The 24,093-nt window shown below is 43.4% G+C and overlaps 1 protein-coding gene and 1 long non-coding RNA gene across 3 annotated transcripts in view; one reads left to right on the forward strand and one right to left on the reverse strand.

Moving 5' to 3' along the window:
- LOC125940031 (uncharacterized) overlaps positions 1–2,026 on the reverse strand; it is a 27,746-nt gene extending 25,720 nt beyond the window's left edge. The window contains exons 1-2 of the long non-coding RNA XR_007463253.1: positions 1,798–2,026; positions 673–777 (exon numbers count right to left, since the gene is read on the reverse strand). This is a non-coding gene — a long non-coding RNA (uncharacterized LOC125940031). The remainder of the gene's footprint in view (positions 1–672; positions 778–1,797) is intronic.
- LOC119465301 (uncharacterized) overlaps positions 1–24,093 on the forward strand; it is a 28,543-nt gene that overhangs the window by 3,553 nt on the left and 897 nt on the right. Inside the window, exons 2-7 of one of the 2 annotated variants that reach the window (XM_049655684.1) lie at positions 3,324–3,479; positions 4,423–4,590; positions 10,229–10,396; positions 13,716–13,871; positions 16,722–16,889; positions 20,018–20,879. In XM_049655684.1, coding sequence (XP_049511641.1) covers positions 3,324–3,479; positions 4,423–4,590; positions 10,229–10,396; positions 13,716–13,871; positions 16,722–16,889; positions 20,018–20,879 — 1,678 coding nt within the window. Of the gene's footprint in view, positions 1–3,323; positions 3,480–4,422; positions 4,591–10,228; positions 10,397–11,258; positions 11,449–13,715; positions 13,872–16,721; positions 16,890–20,017; positions 20,880–24,093 lie in introns of those variants that run through there. The other variant, XM_049655685.1, reaches the window with a different exon arrangement.

Genomic DNA, 24,093 nt, shown 5'->3' on the forward strand with positions numbered 1-24,093 from the left:
CGGTCCCACCAATTTGTCGCCTTGTAGGCCAGGCTTTGATATTACCTTTTCTTGCCCAGGCTCTGGGCACTCTTTCATTAGTGATACTGTGATACGGTGCTTTGTCCATATCAATGACGCAGCTGGCGTTGTTGTTTCATCGTAAACTAGTGCTCTAAGTGTGTGCCTTCCATCTCCGAATAGTAGCCCACAATAATGTCTTTCTTGGCCCCGAAGAAGCCTGCTGCACCTTTAACAAATCCAGTGCCACTAGTTTCTGCGTGCAGGAGGATTCGGCAGCCTCCCTTTTTGGGTGGGGTTGCAGGACGCGTTGTTAGGCCCCTTCAGTAGGTGACCTATGCCGTCATGCTGTGACTGTGCCGTCATGCATACTTGTTGCTTCGTATTGCCAACTTTCTCCCACGTTTTGTGCATGTAAATGATTATCCTGCACGAAACTTGGACAAGCATGTCGATCGCCTACATGGATTCTTAATTTCCAGGACTATGTCCTGAAAATTAGTGACCTGCCGGAGGGTGAAAGTACAAATCAAACGCGAAATAACCCACGTGTCGCTCTATCGCAGTCATTATTGTGCAAAAAAAGTACCGCACGTAACTTTAAACTGTCAAGAAAACGCCGTAAAATGAGCTAAGCATTTAATTCGCAAAAATATAAAGCATGCTGCGTACCTGTCCTGCTTCCGCAATTCCTTGATGGCTCTCAAGTACCTTCGACGCCAGGCAGTGATGTCGTCGCTCTCGATGAGCACCAGCTTTCATTTTCCTTTGTCGAACCTAAAGCCGATAACATGAAGTAACCTCTACAATGTAATCCTGCTGAGCGATCGCAGGTCGTCGCCTTGGTTAACAATTTCCAGAATATTCTCAAAAGCGTGCGACCTCGAGATGAGCGTACATGTAAAGTACCTTCAGCCGAACAGCGTGTAGCGTGAAATTTACCATGCTTGACGAAACTAGAGCTTTATAGACTAGCTTTACGACACCTTATTTCGTTGAGGTCATTTGGATAAAGAAACATGCGTCTTATGCTTCGCGAGAGTGCCAGCGGACATTCCCGTATGAGCACTCACAATATCAAACATTTCGCGGATTGCCTTCTCCGGGAAGCGTGCACATGTCTTTGTCACTGCATAGACGTTCACTATAAATTGCTTGCATTGGTTCGAAAACATTGCTGATCGTATCTTACAAAACAAGCGAGGAGGCGACACGCTTCCTGGCGAAGCCGTAGACGCCATTTACTTTGTGTCTGCTATCCGTAAGGCGCAAAACGCATATTGAGAGCAACAGGCTTTGAATATTGGAGCTTTAGGCTTGCATCAACTTTGCCTAATAGCAAAAATGTAATGAAATCGTGCTTATTATACTTGAGTTCACAGTGCAATCAATTTTATTGCTTTGAAAAGCGTTGTGCACTATGCATTTATCGCGCCACAAGCAGCGCCCTATTAAGCTCCGCAGTAGCGCACCCAGGATCTCTGCCAGGGGGGTGGTTGACAGTCTGCCAATACCATCTAAACAGCACTAATTTCGATTTCTTCACGGGAAATTGTCAAAAAAATGCGCTTTTTGCGAGTGTGCAGATGATTGCGCGTCTTACATCTTAGTTGCAGTACTCAAATGCGCAAGGAAAGAAAAGGGGTTAAACAAAGGGGGGGGGGGGTTAAGTCGGCCTCAGGGGGGGGGGGGGGTTCCAACCCCCCAATCCCCCCCCCCCCCCCCCCCCGTCGGTGCGCCACTGAAGCTCCGTAGCCCTGGCAGCGTTGCACGCTGTAAAACGGAGTATAGTTTTACTTGCTTAGCGAGAATGTCTATGCACTTGAGAATTGCACTGCTTCTGTCCCAAGGGCTGCGAAAATAAAATCTTGGTTTAGCAGTGCCTGTAATAGCAGCAACATCAGCTCAGTTAACAATGTACAATGCACTGCGCGTTCTTCGCTCAGCACTGATCGCCGGCAGAGACGTCGACGTACAAAAGAAGTGAAATTGTTCTTCATTCGATAAGTAAGAAAACTAGGCTTTACATCCGCACCTGTTAGCCAATTGTCCCAAAGTGTGTTAAGGCAGTTGGAAAGAACCTTCATAAAGCGTTGTTTGAGAACACGCAGCATGCAAGCGAAGGCTTCCTAACACCAGCTATGGCCTTCTTTAGGTACTGTGTATGCAAGAAACACGGCACGGACAGCTGTACATATCACCAAGGTTCTAATCGCTGCAGCAGCAAATGCAGGGCTTATTAGTGACAAGAAAACAAAGCTATTTTACGGTGTCTCGAGTTTTATCATATTTGTGATAAAGCAGAAAATAAAGGTTCCCAATTGCGTTCCGTATTTGTCCGTATCAGGCTGAAAAAGCTTGCGATTGCTTTCGCGATTGCTTTCGCTAACAGCAATAGTCCAACTTACCACACCCATTGCGCGTCCTGTCAGCAAGGTGTCGAGGCTAACCGGTACCGAACCGAAAACGGAAGCTAAACCGTTATTTTCCGCTCCTCCGTAACCAAACTGAGCGGATAATTTTCCCCCATCTTGCAGCTGAAACCAAACCGGAACCATTTGGAAGAACCGTTACAAACTGGTTGTACGAAAGTTTTAGCCAACAGTCGATGTTTAAGTTTTGCGACCATGCATGCCAGTGCATCGACGATAGCACACGACGCATCTGGCATGAATTTTACGAATGACGCTGAGTGTTGCCAGCGTAACAGCCACATGGCTCACCACACTGATCCCATTAGCTCACTCAGCTGTGCGCATGGTCGGCTCAGCAGTACACTATATGGTCGGCGCTGACTTTACTGAACGCGCGAGCCTCGAGACAGCCGTAGAAACACAGAACTCGAGAAAACCCCGTATCGCGTAACCTGAAGATGTCGACCACAGCAACACCCGCTTTGTGCGCACGTGTCCATTGGCGTACGCGCCAGACACGTGCAGTACCTAGTCGTCCACGCCCACGCTGGCTAAGACTTGTTGGAAGGCGAGTCGTACCTCGAAGTGAGGTGAATTACGCGCGTGTTTACCCGAGCGCTTTCTCCTCATCAGGGAAAGTTCTTAGCCTCGTAGCACAATGCTTCCACCACGTTCTCCGGGCGATATCATATGCAAAGGAATTAGAAAGGAGCATTGTCCCTAAGCAGGCTTTCATAGGCTGACGATAGCATCTCTATGACAATGTACGTAATTACATTGAAATCTTATTGAAACCGCTTTAAGCGTGCCTTGATGCTTCAAACGGTCAAGCACACATTTCACGGTTGCATAGCAGACTATATGGCGTAATTTTGACTGTTTCACGGTTCTCTTTCATCTCTCCTGGAGATGACAGGTGCAGTGTCCGTTTCTCTGAGTCCAAAGCAGAAGACTGCGCTTCGGTGGGGTATTACTTTGACAGACAATCCAAGCTTTGCAAGCGCACTTGTACCGACGACGCGCCATTTGAATCAAGTTCAAAATGCAGCAGGAGATGCAGAAGTGGTAAGAATATATCCCGCTTTCACTTGTTTGAGGTTGATGATCACCTTGGATTAGCTTATAGTACATACCCCATTTGCAAATGGGCAACAATTGCAGTGAACCATGCCGTTGTAAAAAAAGGCATAATTACAATATTTCGGCCAAGTGTAGTTCTATTTATTCTTTCAAAAGACGTGTTTATTGAATTTGCTAGCTGTTTCCATTTGGCAGTTGCATGTCTTATTTACATATTTAGGGATTGCGGGTGATATTTGTCTTGCATTTGAGCTTTCATCCTGGTTGATACCAAGCAGTCTTACAGCAAAATTACTTGTTTATACGCAAAACCAAAGAATGCTTACAATGAAGCCTAACATTCATATTTTTCAACGCTCCCTTTAAAACGGATGCTATGCTACTTGAAGCTATTTAGTGCAAACTATTTCTGCAAAAAAAAATCGTTCGCCCTACGCTGTGGCACAGCATGCACTTTGAAAACTCAACTGTTGAATAACTTTTTTACAATTTCTCATGGCTGATACAATTATGCTATACGGTTAGGTATGTTGAAGATCTGCTCTAGAAATACTAGAATCTTCACTTCTTGTCAAAAATGTGTTTATTACGTCCAAACTACGAATTCTTGTGAAGATATATTGCTAGTGCTGCGCGGAAAATGGGCGACGTAATGTTACACTTCCTTGTGAACGATGTCGAAATGTGGAGCTGGCACTAAAAAAGGTTACATACTAGCTCATATATATTTTTATCTCCAGACGAAAGACCTAGAGTAAGCTTCACGTCTCCGATTTTTTTTAATGATCGCGCGATCTCACAATTCTTTTGTCTTTAACTGCATTTGTTTTCGCATAGTTACAGTGTTTATGCTGTTGTTACTTCAGCAGAAATGTAAAACACGTGTTTGTCTTCAATCGCCAGCAACACTTTTTTTCTTGTATTTTAGTTGTCGTCTGCTTCATTCCACGGCGTCCTCATAGCTGTGGCGATGTTCCAACGGTCACTGTGTACTATTTTGACATCAATAAAGGACGCTGTCTTGCCGAGAGAGGATGCACATACAACGGAAACAACTTTCCTACTTTAGGGGAGTGCGAACGCACTTGCGGTGTAAGTAAGTATACCCATGAACTGCTGACATAATTGGCGCTAGCAACGGCTGTTCACGCGGTTAAGTTCAGGGTTATTTCAATCTAAAGGGCATGAAATCATCGAAAGCACAGAGTCGATAAGAGTTTTTTTTTTACTTATGCCGTGGCATGGTACCGTTTTACTTCACTATAACTGCTACACTAATCATTTTTTAATTTGCAACGTGCGTCAAAGTGCTTCAGAGCACATACGCAATAAAGCTGCATTTTCTTTAAAATTAAATTATGGAGTTTCACGTGCCAAAACCACTGATCTCATTATGAGGCACGCTGGGATGGGGGGGCACCGGAATTTAGACAGCCCGGGGTTCTGTAACGTGCACCTAAATCTAAGTACACGGGTGTTTTCGCATTTCGCCCCCATCGAAATGCGGCCGCCGTGGCCGGGATTCGATTCCGCGACCTTGTGCTCATCAGCCCAACACCTTAGCCACTGAGCAACCACGGCGGGTCTGCATTTCCTTAATTTCAGTTAGTTTTCTCTAAATCTTTTGGAATATCAGTACCTACACATCAGACCATGTCTCATGCTCAAAGTATCACCGAATTCTATATGACGCAGGTGCCCTTGTTTATTACGAATACAAATTACTACAAAATTTTGCCACCCAGCAGTTAGAATTATTACGTTTCTATCAGATGCCTAAATGCTATTCTTTCTTGAATGATTAAGAAGTTTATGGTCTCAAACTTCGTGCACTCTTTATTCACATCATTTTCATTGTCTTACCTGCATGCCCAAGAGAGAGCGTAACTTTAGAGAAAGGTCCTGTCGCAGTCCCGTCGCTAAGCTGCGTCAGGTTAGTTCTCTTTTAAAGCGATTACTAAATTTAGCAAACTTCTGTCAACCTTTGTATTTTTATTGATCGATCAAGCCATTTAGGAGTGCAATTCAAAAAAAGTATTCAAACTTTTAATGTGAGCGAATTGGTGCACGCGTTAAACGGGTTCCTCAAACCAAGCAGCCTGACACTTTTGAGCTGCTCCACGAAAGTCAGCAGGCAGTGAATGAATATTTCTTAGCGTTAGCGCACACTGGGGCAACACCAGTACAATCCCGAAGGCCACTTAAAGTGAAGGAATGCGACCGCGCGAATATACCGCTAGATGGTGAAGCGTGTCGAGGGAGAAGCGGGAGAGAATAGCGCAGCAATAGTACACGGCTTATAGATGTCGCGGTATGGCGGTGATATAACGGTGTGTCACTACTTTAATTCAATGTTAGTCACATTAACTCCGACAGCCATCGTGAGATGGGTGCCGCCGATCCTTTGTTTGTTTCTGTTTTTTTTTTTTTTTTTTTGCTATAGGGTCTCACGAAGTATCCGTGTTTAACGTCCTTCTACTTGGAAGTGATAAATTTAGAAAATATATCAGCCATAATTTTGGCCTTAAGAGTCCACAGTGTGTGTAAAACAAGATTTAATAAATAAACAGTTTCTTGAGCAACTTTCGTCATATTGGATGGTTCGACAACCTCACACAATAAGCAGTGGCACATAATCAGCCACAAAGGTTGTCAGCTTGTTTGAGCCACTCAGTATGTGCTGGCTGCTGCCCTACCGAAGAGACAACATGAGCCACTGAGTATGTGCCTGAATAGTCAAGTTGCTGCCCGCTGTGTGGGCTAGTAAATAGCTTGGTTCTGTTAGTATGTAACATTGGATATGTGTCCGAACAGACAACTTCACACTGCGTATGTGATGTTGGCATGTGTCAAGTCTTGGCCAATACCCCAGAATAGGTGTGTGAATTTCACGGAAAGGGTAGTAGTTCGAAAAAATTGGAGGACGCTTAAGCTTCGCCTTTAAGAGCAGAACGCGATAGCTTTATGGAGAACCGTTCGCGTCGCATTTTTCTTTGAGTCTGTTTCAAAGAACATCGGAAAGCCAGCTGACAAAGGCCAAGCTTACACCGATCCCCTTAAAGTCGGCTTCACTTTTAAACAGAAACGCATTGCTGGAAAGGCGTTTTTCCAGGGGCAATATAAGTCGTCCTAAATTAAAATGTGAAGGCCCTAGAACCTTTTCTGTTATTTTAATATTTATTTGCTTTTGCCCCGACGCGCGCGCGGGTCCAAAACGTATTAGGCAGGCCAAGTCCCAATTAGACCGATGATGATTTATTGGCATCCCTTTTGAAACGGGGCGGCGACAAATAGTCACCTAGCCTGCTTGATTTAATCAGGTACACTATACATGTTCTTTGTATAGCATTTTTGTATACCTCTCATTATTTTTCTTTCTCAAAAATTTTCCTTGTACCGCTGCCTATGATTTTAAGAGATCAGGTCGTATCCATCTTTTCCCTGCCTTTTTTCACCAGTACTCTAATCGTCTCTTACTGATCTCTACGGCTAATCTGTTTATGTTTCCTTCCACTTTAAACCCAAGCGCTTCTGGGAGTTGCACGTTACCTACGGTTCTCGCTGGGTGGATCCCGTCGCATTCCATTAGGATGTGCTGAGTGGTCTCTGGATCTTTACTGCAGCATACACATGTCTCATCTAGTTTCAAGTATTTGTTCCGATATGTTTTCGTCCTTAGGCAACCGGCTCGAGCCTCAAATGCTGAGGAAGCGAGCGCCATCTGGATATGATTTTTGCAAATAGCATACGCGAGCGCGCATGGTAGAAATTCTGGGCAAGGGGGTTTGTGTTTGAGTTTCCTTGTAACAGAATGATGAAAAGTAAAAACCAGTCAAAAAACGAAGGACAGAGAAATAGACATGGCACACACGACGACTGGACTAACAACTGTGCTTTATTGAAGAACCCCGTCTCTCAGGAAAACCCGGCGAGCATGCGCAGCTCAAAAGCCGACACCCACACACGAACAAAGGTGATTGCAAAACACCACGTAGCTAACGCCAGTGCGATAGGAAACTAAGTTCCTTCTGCATCAGTGAGAGAGAGGTAGAACTGATGCAATTATCCCCTTGCAAATTGATATGGTAAGCTTCGAGAATTTCGCGCTCCGTCTTGCCCTTGCCCTTACCAAGGATTTTAACATTGGAAAAAAGCGGGACGCAGCCGCATTCCCGACAATGGCGAGGCAGATTTGCTCCATCAGAGGAATTCCAAGAATTGTAGTGTTCTCGCAGCCTCTCATTAATACACCGGCCTGTTTGACCGATGTCAACTTTTTCACAAATCAGCGGAAGCTCATACACCACACGTGTAGCACAAGAAATGTAACCGTTGTCATGACACGCGGGGGGTCTATTTCTGCCGCGCGCCACGCGTGAGCAAAGGCCTGAAAGTTTGCAGGGAGCAGAAAAAACAACGTTAACGCCCTGCCTCGCAGCAACTTTCTTGACGTTGTGGGAGACCCTATGTACATAACGCATCACTTCAAGTTTATTCCGTTCAGCCGCCGTTGGGTCAGCCCTTTTTCGCTCTTGCCTCTTAATCTTTTGCAGCAACGTTTCTGCCACTGCCTTCAAAAGCGCTCTTGGGAAACCAGCGGCCGCCAAACGATCGAACTCGTTGTCAAAACTTGATTTTATGCTGTGGTGGCAACTCTTTTGCAAGGCATTTCGAAAACAATTCATAGCAATCCCTCTCTTAACGACTTTAGAGTGAGCGGACGCGTACGGTAACAACGCCTTTTTACTCCTCGGCAAGAAGCACCAGCACACATGGCCATCGTCAAGAAAAGTTAGTTCAATTTCTAAAAATCTAATTGAGTGGTTAGTAGGCAATTCTTGTTTGAAGCAAAGTGCACTTGAACAAGCCTTAAAAACCGTTAAGACCTGGTCTACTATGACAGGCAAGGAGTCATTCGGTGAAAGATTTAAAATAATCAAGAAATCATCAACCTATCTGAAAACTTGGCACACACGTTTGTCAAAAGAGAGCCTTGAAGTAAGTTGTCAAACTTCGCTAAAAATATCTCGCATAGGACTGGTGCGACGCTAGCCCCTATACAGATTCCTTTTTTCTGTATGAAGAGGGAGTCCTTGAAAACTACTAGGGTGGAGGAAAGGTACACTGTTAACAGTTCCAAGAAAGCATCAACAGAGACTTCACAAGCATTTTGGAAGGCGACTAGGCCATTCTGATCAATCAGTTCACGCACCGCAGCAAACAGTTCACCATGAGGTATGCTATAAAACAAGTCCTCTATGTCCACAGAAAAGGCACTGTTGGCACCAGGAATGTCATTGCTGAGCACTTCAACTACTGCCGAAGCATTCACTACACTGTAAGGGTCCGGAACGGAAAGGGACTGCAAGTGAAGCTGCAAAAACTGACCCACCACTTTCTGCCACGTGCCTGCCTCTGTAACGATAGCCCTTAACGGGCACTCAACCTTGTGGGTTTTTGCAGTGAAGAACACTTGGAGATGATTTCCTTTGCATTTCTTCACCTTTTAAGAGAGGGTTAACAAATTATTGGCCTTTAGGAAACTAACAGCTGAAGACTTCAGATTTGAGTGATTCCGTTGCGTAGGCTGGAAGTTCTTGGCCACTGCAGTCAATGCTTTCTTGCCGAAGGTGCTTGTGGGAAGGACCACAAACCCTCCCTCTTTGTCCGCTTGAAGTAGAGTCAAATGGTTATCGATGAAGTGGTCCACGACACGGTGAAGGACACGGTTACTGCGCTTTTGTGTTGATTGCCATTTACCTTGCGTAGAGCGTCGATCCCTTCAAACAGACACCGTTGCTTCTCATCTTTGTCAGCTTTCTCTGCTACACGGCGTACAGTGGCAAGAAGTTCATGGCCGCTGACACAAGGCTCCAAAGTGTATTTGGGGCCATTCTGAAGAAGCTCATGAATATCCTCAGGAACCGATGCTCCTTCCAGATAGGTAACAGAGCCTCTGTGAATGATGTTTTCTAGTACATTCAAATAACAATCCGAAGCCGGTAGGTTGTGGTTAAGTCGTATTTTAACATTTTTCTGACGGATTTCACTGTGATAAATTGAATTTCGGTTCACTAACACCTTGCACCACGCGCAGGGCCTGCACGGTCGGGGTGGTTCGGGATGATTTTCTCCGCCACAGACGCCGACATTCACGCTGACACCGACGCCGGATTTTCTGCGACACGGGGCCCTTATCGCGATCGCGTTAATATATGAAATCGATAGCGTCCCACTCCTAATCGACACGTCCGCGTCGAGCGCTGCTGCTTAATGGATAGCCATTGAAAACGAAAAATGCAGCCAGTATATTGGGAGAGTAGGCGTTGCTACTAAGTTTCAACTAGAGTGCAGTGAGAACAAGAATATACATTGCGTCGTGGTATGATTCGGCATTGCGGTTGGCTGTGAAGATGCCTCTTTGTGTGTCTGCGTATCCTCAAGTTATATTTTAATCCTGAAACCTCATGAGGTTTCGGGATTAACAGATAACATAAGGATGCGTAGCTTGTTAGACAAGAAAGCTATCTCCGATTTTGACTCTATCTATCTCCGATTTTGAATAGGTTCCGCCATAATATTTCTCCTGATTCTAAATGTAAGTTGTTGGCGTAAATTTGACATCGCATATAATTTTTTTCGTTGAGTTCTAACATGTTCTTTATTGTTTGTTTTGAAAATAACTGTCTGCATGTATTTCGTAATCATTAGTATATAATACGCATGATCGCAAGAACCTGGAGAAGAAACAACTGGTACCCAATTCGGCGCAAGAGACAACCAAACGTGGAACCAGCAGCATCAAGGGCCTTACACGAATCAGAGAACTCCTCCGGTCATCCCTACATTAAGTAATGCAACACCAGGCGGATACCCGACGGAAGTCGCTGTTTCTTCCCAAGGCAAGAGTGCATGTTTCGAAAATCTCACATATATTGCAAAGTTTCTAGTATCCAATGCGCCAGGAGGGTTCCAGTGGTTCCAGTCGTACCGACGCATGTGGCTAGGACTAGCCACGCAGTCTTAGCCATGCAAGGGGTGGCGAAAAAGCTGTAAATGATAGTTTCAAGACTTTTTTGCCGTCCTTTGCCTCGTTTTGGGCTAGTTAGCAAGACGGTACAAAAATTAGCCTGGTGTCATACCCTAGCCACGTTACTGGAATAGCAAGCTCTGCGGCTCTGACTCATTCTGCCGAATGTGTCACGGCGGAACCAGAAAATTAATGTGAAAACCTACTGAGCTCTTATTTATTGGTGGTTCAGTCACTGCTTGTTCGCGACAAACAAGAAGCATGGAAAGCGTCATTGTGGCATAACGAAATTTTAACCTTGAAAAATTATTCTCCAGCCGTGAGGATAGATAACCTGTGGGGAACGAAATTCAATTTTTACTAGTTATGTGAGAGCATATAGTTTTGTGAATTAAGTTGAGCGGAAACACTTGCGGCGCGATTGATTGGTGGCAGACCTAAATTAGCTTTCATTCATGAAACACTTACGCAGCGAGAGCATTTACAAAACACGTATCCTGCGGTGCGGTTCATAACTTATTCACATATAAATAATTTATGATCCATATATGATTCATATAAGACGATGATTAATGCGGAGCCAGACGGATCTCAAATAGAGCATCCATATTCTAACTTTGATAAAGCAAGTAGAAGTTGCACAACCAAGCACATAACGAATTCCATTGTCATTAAGGAATCCCCGGTCGGATACGCAACTGATATTAGGTCATCTACGCATGGCCTAAATGCAGGAGTTGGGCATGCAGCTGGTGTCACAAATTACTCACCGGGCCCCGGCGCTGTTACTGAAAACACCGCTGGAGTCACTGGCTCAACAGGGACGCCATGAAGCGGGAGTCGAATATCCTACAGGCATCACAGGTTCCACGGCAGCTGGCACAGAAGTCCGAAACTCCACGAGTAACATATATTACAGAACCGGTAAAATTTGCTCACTAATAACGGCGACTCTTCTGAGAAACGCTATGCTAGTTAGAACTGTAGCCATAATGTGCAAAGTCATGAATTTGTTGTTTACAGTAGTAATTGAATTGAATTGAATCTTTATTTTCATGTATCATACATGAAGGATGGCGGGAGTAAAAGCTGCGTAATAGCAGCTTGACTAGCTCCCACTACCTACAAAAGGGCTGCAAAGCAGTGACATCTAATAGCGAACAAAACATTATATACCAAGCAGGAGATATGATAACTTTTAAAATAACAATAATACAGAATTATTACAAAAAATAAAGTGTAACAGGATACAATAGTTATTTACAAAGCGTCGCAAAATAGAAGAGAAAGGGGAAATATATACGCATGTTGAAAAGACATAACTGGATTACAGTGATACAATTGGATACATCACACATATAATGAATAGCTGGTATAAATTAGCTATAAAATTATAAAAACAATGCAATAGCGTCCATTGAAGTCATATTTTCTATGTTCATATAATACCACTAAGAAAATTTGACATCTTTGGAATAACATTGTGTAGCATCTCGTCACCATAGTTAGTACATGAACGAGGCACTAACCAACGATCATGCTGGCGTGTATCATATTTACGCCCAGTGGGTTTCAGGTTGGCTAGATCAGAAATTATTCTTCTTTGTCTAAGTTCTTTCTTTATCGTCTTACAAATGTTGTAATTGTAAAGACTCTGCACACCTATTAGCTTATATTGTTCTTGTATGTAACTTACATAATGATTAGACTCTTTTTAGCAACAATTTTTAAGAACTCTATTTTGAAGTCTTGTAAGCTTATCAATGTTTGTTTGCGTTATGTCACCCCATACGAGAAAACAGTAGTGAGCATAGGATAGAAACAACAAATGGTAAATAATAAGTATTGTTTTCAATGGAAGTAGATAATGGCTGCGATAAATTATACCAAGTATACGTGCAGTTTTTGTTACTACCTGCTGTACATGTGTGTACCATAACATGTTACTCGAAATATGACACCTAAAGTTTTAACATGATCGATAATTTGGATAATATCGTTATTAAGATACAGAGAAGAAGTTACATGCACCTGCTTGCCTTGTGCTATAGTAATAGTAATAACCGCCTTAGTTTTTTCTGCAATTATTACTAGACCATTAGAGCAAGTCCAGTCATATAACTTCTGTAAGATATGATTGCCTCTTTGGATTAACTGGTTAATATCTTCGTCTGCAAAAAATACACTCGTGTCATCAGCATAAACGATAAATTTTGCTGAACAATCTATGTTTACAACATCATTTATGAATAAATTGAAAAGAAAAGGCCCTAAGATACTGCCCTGAGGAACACCGAGAGAATTTGATTTAATCGTCGAAGCAAAATAATTTATACATACATATTGTTTCCTTTCGCTTAAATACGAGCCAAAAATATCTAAGGCGACACCGCGTACACCGTATAAATCTAATTTTTGTAAAAGCAAATTTCTATTCAGAGAATCGAAAGCCTTGCTGAAATCCCCGAAAACACCAATCACTAATTGTTTACTTTCTATGCTATTTAGAATAAACTCTTTCTGGTCAAGTAGCGCAAGTTCAGTAGATCGATTTTTTCTAAAACCGTATTGTGCGTCACAAAATAGGTTATGTTTGCTAATGAATTCCGTTAACTTTGAATGAAGAATTTTTTTCTATTGAAAGAAATTGAAAATGTTATGTCGCGGTACTTGTTGCCAAACTATTTTTATGCATGATACAAATATTTTGGAGATAAAATGGCCCACTATATGTTATAGAAAATTGCAGCAAGAACAAGATATACATTCATCTCTTGTGAACGCTAAACGAACCACGCAGAACTAATTCAGTATAGAGAGAAAGAACTCACATTAAGTTTGCATACATTTCATATTGTGTGGTAATTGCCATTGCCATAACTACTTGCTGAAGTAATACGAAGATTAGCAACGCCGAAGGAGTTGTTTTTCAAATATACAGCATTAGGAAGTTCAGTTTTAAGGAAACCCAGTTCTTGTTGAATTGGAACAGCGCTTTTATTTCTTCCGTGTGGCTCGTGGTACATATTTAGGCATATGAACAGGGTACAGTAAGGTTTCAATGATTCCGATATGGCTTCGCTCAAGCTCATGCCAACAAGTAATCCAACTGCGCATTAAATACATTGATACCGTTTGTTTACAACTGTTCTTTTCTGATTGCAATCTTTTCATTTTTCACCTCGCTTAAGATTCCAGGTGCCGCTATCAGGTACAAGCGACCATACTAAAGAACTGCAGTACAGCGAAGTATTACTTCGACCATGGATCGAGTGTCTGCAAGAGTACTTGTAACGCGGAGGCACCATTCAAAACAGGATGGGAATGCAGCTGGATATGCAGAAGCGGTGAGCCACTAATTTGTTGATTGCGCATGCTGCTCAACGCTGAAATATTGTTATCAGTTACTCTTCCCCTTAAGCGTGGCTGCTCTTTGAGTTCGAAACACAGCTTCTTCTTTTGACAAAAATTATTTTCGTCACCAAAAGCTCATATTCTACTTTGGCGGAAAGTTTCTCAGATATTCCAGTTGTAGCTATTGCAGAACCTTCAATGTATTGGTTCATATATAAGGAATGTAGGGTGTCAGCGCAAAAGAAATGGCGGCACAAAGAAAAGAAGCACAAATAGAGTGTACTAGATTGGGGGAGTGGGTCCAACGAACGCTCCCCGTTGAGGCTTTTTTTATGGCAAAGTTGGTGGCGGCACCGTCGCTTTCTCCTGAATGAGCAGCCTCGAGTGCCGGCTGGACGCTTGTCGTGTTGGAGACCCTACCGCAGCTGCGTGGAGCTTTGACAGGCGGATACTTGGTGGTGGGAACACTGAGATTATTCCGCACCGATCTATTGTAAATAAAATGAAAAAAGGCGGCAGGAAAGAACGCAAACGACGTACCAACGACGGTGCGTCGAGCAGACGACAGCTACTCAGCCCGTGAGCTCGCCTTAGCCAATAAGCGCTGCCGAAACAGTGAGAGCCAACGTTTATTGGCCGGAGATTCAAATAAAGGCGACGGCAGCGCCGCCACATTTTCCGCGTTTTTTGCTTCACCCTTGGCGCTTGCCAAGGCCGTCCGTTCGACCCACTCCCCCATTGTAGTACACTCTAGCACAAGCACAGACGTCCGTTTTGCGCTACCCTCATAAAGGAATTGTTGAGCCGCCGTTAATGTGGTGGCGACGAAGATGAAGTTTGCTCTGCAGTGCAGGAGAACGCGTTCGGCGCCCAGCTAGACGGTCGCGATATTCGCGGATTCGTCAACCGTGTTCGACATACCCGCAGCCATGGCTGGGCCGGCTCCCTCAATAAACGTTGCCGATTATCTCCTCTGGGCCGCCACATAACTGGTGACCTCAGACATCCTAACCAGAAGAACAAGAAGGACCAGCTAAGCACTGCCAGCCACCAACCCCCACCTGCAGCTATAGACCAGCTGAAAGAAGAGTGGTGCCCACCAATTCTTGACAGCCCTTGGCATGTGCAGCTGTAGCGCTACCAACCGCGCAGCCCTTTCGTGTGGTTCACGCAGTTATAGGCCCAGCTGCACGTCAATGACGTGTAACTGCTTGAGGATAAGGTGGTACCTTCTCCTCAAGCGAGAGATTTCCACCAACGTCTTCTCTCGTTTTGAACTTCCGCCGCCGCACAAGGACGTGTACGAAGGCGTCAAAACCGCTTTCTTCCGACATCTCGGCGTACCAGTTTCTGATCGACTACGCAGCACGCTATAGTCCGCACCAGGATAGAGAGTCGCGATATTTGCCGATTTCTCACGTGTGCTCGACGCACCCGCAACCCTGACCCGGACGGCTCTTAAAAAAAAAAAAAAACGCGGCCGCTCATTTATTCTCAGCCGCCATATACTTAAACAAGCTCGCCCAGGTTTAACCCCTACTGCAAATATATGCTATGTGGGATGATAAATTAATTGGACAATATCGATATTTCTGTACGATGCTACGCGCCTTGAAAAACCTATGTTGTAGGAACAATCTCAAATGAAATACTTCTTAGCAAGTGTATATTGTCGTTATACACAAAAATACGATACAAAAACTAGCAAACAAATACAGCCAGGTTTAGGGAGCTTTCATTTGGGAGTAGACATCGAGTTTCTCACTATTACACCTAGAGGGTAATCTGGCGCTACCGTCTATGCGAGTTTCTTAAAGGGCGCTGTGCTGTCATGGGAATGACGGGATATGTGTCTGCAAGGCTTGTGTTCGCTGGTGTTGTACGAGGCTTCGTTTGAAACGTGGATATGGCAACACAAAAACTGCGTTCTCAAAATAAATTTACATAAACGGCTTTCATTCACCCATATTACATCTCTCAATAAAGTTTATTCACCTTCAATGCAGAATCAACCGAAGAAAAGCAAGAACACACGACAAGTTGTTCCAAAGCGAGCGAGCATCTTGTCGTCTGTCCTCAAAGTTTAGCGGCCAGCTGATATTTTTTACGTTTCATATAATTGTACATCCAATAATAAGTCCTCAGATTTAAAGAAAATATGTTTTTAATAATAAAGATAGAACAGCTTTTTACGGGCTGTTTCCGCGGGAAATTAATCACTGTGACAAACGGAACGGTGCAAGCCAGGCGCCTCTTCAAGGCGTTTTATCTCGCTAAGAACGATGCCATTCCGAAGTCACAATATACCGGCATTCCCAAGCGTACCACAGCGCAGCAGCGCCAGATTTTCCTCTAGGTAATATAGTGAGAAACTCTATGGGAGTACATTGTAATCAACGAAATACCTTATGCATTTGGCCAAGAATACATTACTTAGCTCCCGATATAATGTTATTTATTTTATCATAATTGCTAGAAAGTGTTCAATGTTTCATTCATATGCTTGCGAAAGAGAATATTATTTTATGGATATAAAACTAATCGTACAAGTAGCCGGAAGGAAACCAAGACGAAGGTGTTTATCTATGCCATATCTATAGTTTATTCTTCTAATTATACCCGGGCCAGTACATATCTAGTTGTTCTATCTGTAGCATGGTAAAGCAGGTTTCTCATAAAGGCAATTGCTTTGGGTTCCATGATAAAAGGGCTGAAAGTGCCTTTATGTACCCCCATAAAAGTACTCTGTAGGAATGCCTCCATTGTAGTATTTCCTTCACAAAAAATTATTTCCACATTAACACGTGTCAGCTGTACTTATCCATGTTTCTCTGCATTTGCAGTGATCAACTGCTTTATTCAGCGGCCTGCCGTACCGTGCGCTCGTCGTCAAAGAACCACCATTTACTACTTCGACCTATTCAAGGGAATGTGCCTTCCGCAGCAGGGATGCACATACAGAGGGAATAATTTTCCCACATTGCAAGAGTGTGAACGCACGTGCGGTGTATGTAAGTGTTGCCATAAGAATTTCGTGCAGTTGAAACAATTAATATCGTGGGCAGTGTGACCCAAAGCGGAGAATAAATGTTACGGGTTTTATAATACGAAGAATTAGTCATTCAATTTACGAGCACGGATTATATTTGAATAAGAGACAAAACAGCCCAAAATGGACGAGGAAAATGCTTTTCTAGTTTTTGCGTTTATTTACTGTCCAGCCGTTCACCATTCCGGCAAAATCTACATAGTGATACGTAGTAGTATACTTCGTACACCTTCAAGGTACTTTATTTCCTTTATGTCGCCTGCGGCGTGATGTCCATGATTTTGTTAGACAGATTTGAGAGTGTCCATTCATAGTGTTCTGTTGCCGATGCCGATGCATTCTTTCACAATCATATAAAACTTCAATGACAACAAAGTATTTCTTTCCCAAATAAGGTGATGCTCAATGTTTTATTGATCACGCCTTACTATAGTTTTATTGCACTGATAGTCCAGATTATATAATATGTGCATAACCGCGACCCCTTCAAAGGTTTTATCCGTTAACCTAATGGCATATCGAGTGACAGATACCTGTCTTTTAATATTGTAGTTCACGCAGGCTTCGTACGGTTACCTAATATTATGTCGGCCATTTTTTGTTTGATCACTTCTTGATAGCAGTTGAACTTCTGACAAGAAATCAGCGTTATTTCTCGTATATGTGATCTCGATGAGACAACCAGCGTTGGGATTCACTGGCTGTAAACGTTCCGTTATTGTGATAGCGATAAACTCGTCTTTATTCTTCAGGCTACCGGTGTATGCGCTGGAACACAATTACCTATTTATTTATTTTTATCTAGGATATCTCAAAGACGCCGCAAGGTGAAGATTCTACATGAGGAGTAGATATAATGATAGTGTTAAAAAATAAAGGCGTGATAGCAGCCTGCAAGTTCGTATGGTTACAATGAACAATAAATGAACAACATCCGCCGAAATATAATTTCAGTCCATGGCGGGGCGTACACAAACGGAGTGTAGTTGGGCTTTTGTAACTGTGTAGGGAGGTGAACCGGCCTCCGGTGGCTGTTACGCCTGAAGGCCCACAGGGCGGGTGCAATAACATAGCTGCGGAGTAGTAATAAATGATAGAATTTGCTACAAAGGCAATGCCTGGACACATAGAATCGTATTTGTAGGCACGGCAGGCAGGCTTTGGCCATTAGGAGTTTTACACTGGCATCACGCGAGCAGGTCAGGGGAATAATTAGTCTATGAACCGTTTCGTAAAATATGCCACCTGAGAAAGCTTTTTATCTCTTGCTTCTAAGTCGAGATAACCCCTTCAGTCACCGTGTGCACATTTGTGTACGTTACCTATTTTTTGACATTTCTGTGCAACCGTAGCAACGTATAGACTACAAAAACTAATCTTAGCGTAAATTAAACGTTCTGCTTACGTTCTGCTTACCAAAGATACCGAAGATCGCTTTTGAGAAGGCACTACAGTGTTTGACGGAAGGTGTGACGTGGGACGTTTCTGTAGTAATTGCAAAATATCTTTTTTTCTTTCTAGTAAAGCTTGCAACAAATAATTAACTAGTGCAGGTAATTCGCACTAGTGAGTAACTTCTTTTTTATGAAGAAGCGTGTCATTACAGAGTGCACACTAGACACTGAATCGCTCTATAATTATGATGACTCATCAGAAAATGCAGAGTCGCGCTACCACCTTGACTTGCCCTTAATGCAGTCTGCAACACCTTGGCACAACATTGCATAAATTTCATACATTTATTGACTGTAGATCATAATTCGTGAATGAAGGGGATAATTCTACCCCTTTGTGCTTCAAGAGATCTCCAATGATAACATTTTGTTACTTTTGAGGTTAAACAATATTGCCTTAGTCTTCTGGCATATATTTATTGAAATCTGCGTTGATTAAAGCGTAAATGTGACATCAACAAAATCGTAGCCATTGCTACAAAGGAAACCCATGCGGGTTACTCCAAAGAAAAGCCTTCCCGTCGAAGGAAAATTCGTCCTGGTCTGGGACTCGAACCTAGCACCACCGCGCTTGCGGGGCAGCCGCTCTACCATCATAGCTAACCAGGCGGGTAGCAGATGACAGGGCGCAGTCGAATTTATCAACAACTCAAAGCAAAGACCAGTGTTTGACATAACAGTTCAGCGGAAACCCGCTAGGAGGATAGAGGTAATTAAAGGGTAAAGGGGGAAGTAATTACCCTTTACCATTTTAAGGGTAAAGTAGTTACCCTTTAATTACGTCTTACTCCTAGCGGGTTTCCGCTGAACTATTAAATCAAACACTTGTCTTTGCTTTGATTTGTTGATAAATTCGACTTTGCCCTGCCACCTGCAAGCAGCCTGGTTAGCTCTGATGGTAGAGCGGCTGCCCGGAAAGGCGGTGGTCCCGGGTTCGAGTCCCGAACGAGGACGAATTTCTCTTCAACTGCGAGGCTTTTCTTTCGAAGAATCCGTATCGGTTTCCTTTGTAGCAATTGCTACGATTGGGTGGATGTCTCTTTTACCCTTTACGTTTCTCCTCCTGGTGGGTTGCCACTGAACTATTACGTCAAACCTGCCTTGAGGTTTGCCATGTCGGGTTTGTTATTTGTTTTGTAACTCACCTCATTAGTTAGTGCAAAAGACATACTAATCAGTAAGCAACAAGTTTATTGAAGAAATGTCACTATTCCATAACCAAACTGCGGATAATCCAGTATTTTTATGCACCTTGCCAGTAAGTAGTGAATAACATTGGTGAGATCGTGTTTACTTAGCTGACACCTAGACTAAGATGCAGTTGCCTTCCACTCTCCTTACGAAATTTAGAAGCTGTGAAACGCTAGCACATATTTCGCAAGATACGCATGCATGCTACGTGTAATTTTCATGGTTGTGAGAGTGACTATAGCACAGAATGCCGTTTTGAGGATCGGTTTCGTGTGTACACTTTCTGTAAACGTTCTATATCTGATGGCACATTTACAGGCAGGCGATATCTATTCACGAATGATGCAATGTAGTTTTAAAACATGTTGAATCACCTCAGAAATGCATTGTATTGTAAAAGAAGTAAACATCCGCAGGCATGTAATAGTGAGCTTTAAATTTACAGACACAGGGACGAAGCAGGAAGCACAAGTGCGCAGACAGACCGGTTACGTCGTACCAAGCACTATCCAGCCGTCAAAGCCCTTAATGGGAGTGCCGAATGGTGTTACAGAATATACAGGTGCCCGACAACCAAGCAATGCTGTACAAATTATTCGAGGCGATGTATCAAGTGTTCGGGGAAGTACAGGTGGCACGGGTCCTGCAGAAACGATCGGAGCAGAAGTAGGGCATTCTAATTCTGTAGCGAATCCGGCTATAGACAACGCTGCTGGAAGACAACATAACAATACGCCAACGGAGTCCGGCGCAGGCCACGGAATATCAGCCCCTTATCCTACTGGTATTACAAATACTCCGCTAGAGAACGGAGAAAGAGTGACTCACTCAACTCATACAACGGACTCGACAACAAGCCACGAACCTGATTTGCGAAACCCAGTAGGTGTTCCAGGTTCTACAGTAGGCAATGTGGCAGAAGCAGGACACCACAGAGGTTTGGTGGGTTCTAAAGAAGGCCGCAGAACAGAACACGGACGCTCCTATGTTGCGTCACATGCCCCAAATGGAAACGTAGCACGAGTGGGAGTGAGTTCTGGTGCCACAGGTACTACAGCATCTAGCCTGACTGGTAAAGTGTACCCACATGTTATGGGGCAGTCCACAGGAAGTGGTGCGCCCTTGGCTACATACCCTCTCGGGCTGACAGATAAGCAAATACTGAAAGGAGCAGCAACGGTGCAAGAAATTTTTTCAGCGATTCAGGAATTCATTGGCGCACTGCCGTTCAATTCCCTGCGTACAAGGAACTCGCGGCGGACAAGGCGCCAGGACGACAATAATGACACAGCACGACACATGCTCAGGTAAGAGCTTTTTGTTACTTAGTTCGAATGTATATTAAACGATGTTCTTATATACATTGCTAGAACACGCCCACGAGCTGTGACTAAACGTGTTAGCAAGCTGACTTTACTTTTAACGCAACCTTTCTTTTTTGTGCAGAAAGTAAAATGCATTCTGTGTATACGAACACAATAATTCGATTAGGCGAGATACTTAATTTGTATGATTTATTGCAGACTTTCCATGTCTGTTGTTCAAAAGAAAATTTACAAATAAATTACAATCCATTAAAGATTGAGACAGCGTATTAGCAGTGGCAAGTTGACGGTTCTGCTCAACGAAGTTGCAAGAAACTCTGATCTATTTCTAAAGCATTCATTCATGCGTGGAAAATGCACCGCGAATCACATAAACGCTTTTATTGCGAGAGCAATTATATGGACATTCCAAGCGGATTTCTGCCATCGTCGTCGCCGTGAGGTTCCGTATAACGTCCAAGGGCGATAAAACCGTCGCCGCGCGCCGTATGCTATATCTACGAGTGAAATCACGCGACGGAAGCGCGATTTCACGGAGAGCGAACGCATGGCGGAGAGCAAACGCGATGTCTTCCGTCGTGCGAAACCAAATGCGGTTCTGGCGACCGGGCACAAGAAGAACTGGCGACTCAATCTCCCGCGCGAAAGGATGAGAGCGGGAAGGCAGCGCAGGAGAGAGGGGGTGCGGCTTCTACTATGCCAACAACTGCTCATTCGCAAGCGGTCGCGCGCACCGTATCTTGAAAGCGATCTGCACACAGCTTCTACCTTTGTATGTGCTGTGCTTTCGCAGTTCAGTGTCCGTTGAAGCGATAGACCGCACGAACCTTCGATCGCTGCAGCGCGCTTGCTCACGCCAGCGTTTTGATTGCGGTTGTCTGCGGTCATCGAGTGTGTTCTATTAATGTTTGCTTGCGCGCGCTGACATGGTTCTTGTTAATTCAGTTAGTAAGCGAATGTGTCGAAGTTTATGCAGCCGATAAAACTACTGTCCTTAGTCCGCATAGATCTGTACTAATTTGCTATCTTAATTGATGCTTCGCCTTTCGGACGAAACTGCCACTTTTAATGTAGATGACACCATAACGCCATATCGCTGCACAAACATGAACGTCACGGCGATTGGGAAAGAAAAGGGATCCCCTAAGCATCGGGATGGCTTTTTGATGCCTGGGAACTTCTTTATAACATAAATACTAGGATCGAATTGAAACTGCTGCTGTTGGAGGACCGATGATCAAAGAAAGGTTTAAGAATACGTTTATTGAAAAATATGACACGAACTGCGAGTATATTTCTTCTCGGAATTCACATGGAGCGGATTGTTATGACGATGTTCAAGTTGCGCCTTGGTACTTTAATGTAAGTATTCATACGTAATCATTTTTTTCTCGTTTTGCCGAGAGTGCGACGCAAGGTTTTATAATTTTTTTTATTTTTACACCATTTTGTGTTGCTAAGAAAATTGGCACTTTCGTCCGAAGGTCAAAGCAATTACAGTACTAGTAAGGTTTAAGGATTTCCACTCGAGCTTCCCAAATGGTGTTCTAACAACACGTGGGGTGACATACCATAGGCGACGTGGATCGATGATGCGCGAAAAAAGACAAGCGGAAAACCATCGGCGTTTTTGAGTGTCCAATGAAAGTATTACATATATTTAGGTTGTCCTTCACTGAACATACCGCTCTCGACAGGGTATGCCCAGTGGTTCGGTATTAACCCCGATACCTCTGAGTGGCGGCATCTCGCGGTAAAAGTCAGCACCGCGTGCGCTCTCGCTACGCTCAACACAGTATTTCAACACAGTATATTTTGGGTAGTTTCTTTTTCTCTTACGTTCCAACATGCGCATAGATTGTAGACAGTGTATCTTCCTACTGTGACCAAGACATACTAAAGATAAAACGGTCACTATCTGTAGTTTAAGAGTGGAAATCAAATTGACCAACCGGCCTATTGAAGTATACTTCTAGGCTTTACATAATCTAATTATGCTGCGAGATATTTACCAAAATTGAAGCTCTATATGCGCTTCCGCCATTACGCTGCCATTTTGCAATATTTATGAAGAAGATACCTAGGAAATTTTGCACCCAGTCTGTGAGTGCGACGAGACCGCTCTAAAACGCGACAAATTTTTTCATGGTGCCCTGGGTGAAATAAATTATTCACGGAGTTCATATTTAGAGTACATTTGGCGTACGCTAGGGGTGGTGTGCAGGATTTTTTTGAAGTATGGTTATTCATTGTCATATAGCAATTTACGACACCCTCATTTCCTGCCTGTTTATAGATGTTATATATAATGGTTAAAAAATTTATTCACGGCACTTAAAGATACAAAAGCGCTATAAATTCTCTAATTGTAGCAAATGGGGTTGGATTTATTGGTGACGTATAGCGAACGCTTTAGGTGTGTGTGGTTTGATTACAACCTTTGTGAAAAAAATACTCATTCAAGTGTTCTTAAGCTTTACAAGTGTATTTTACAAACCATACATGAAGTTTTCCCAATGCATTTAAAGAACTCTACATGGCGGAAACGTCACATTAAGAGGAAGTAAGTCAAATATTGTGCGAAATACATGGGAAACGTTGGAGCAGTGTTAGTGAAATATAGCTGTTGTCAAATTTGAAAATAAAGTGCTCAGAAGCGTTATGCGACCGTTATGCACTATGTTTTAGTGGCCGGAGAGAACTCTTTGTCGCACCGAGTTTACATTTGCTGAAAATCGGGAGTCTATTAACTGTAATGCGTAGTTGAACGTTTCTAGTCGAAAGGTAAGCATTTGAAAAATTTCCTGTACCGGTTTAGCTTGCTGTGCTGTGAGAGCTGTGACTGCTACTGAAATCAAATATACGTAATAATAACAACAAGGAAGGGACGTTATCAGCAATCTTCACGAGAACTTAAATTGCTTGAATAAAATACAGCCTTCCTAAGTGGTTCTATCAGCAAGTCCTTGAATGTGAATTAGGCTGATATTTCCCATGTTCCCAGTGCCAAATACAAACTCTATGACGCACCACATTCACATTTAAATAAAATCACGGGCATGATTAACATAATGTGTGGCAGAAGGTAATGTTATTGGCTGCATCTTGAGTTTTGCAGACAATTCCTGAACCGTGGTAGTCTGCATATTTTCAAGCGCTATACAAGACGCCCGCGGTATACTGGCTGAATCGCCAC

This window comes from Dermacentor silvarum, chromosome 9 (assembly GCF_013339745.2).
Source record: "Dermacentor silvarum isolate Dsil-2018 chromosome 9, BIME_Dsil_1.4, whole genome shotgun sequence".
In the NCBI taxonomy this organism is placed as follows: Eukaryota; Metazoa; Arthropoda; class Arachnida; order Ixodida; family Ixodidae; genus Dermacentor; species Dermacentor silvarum.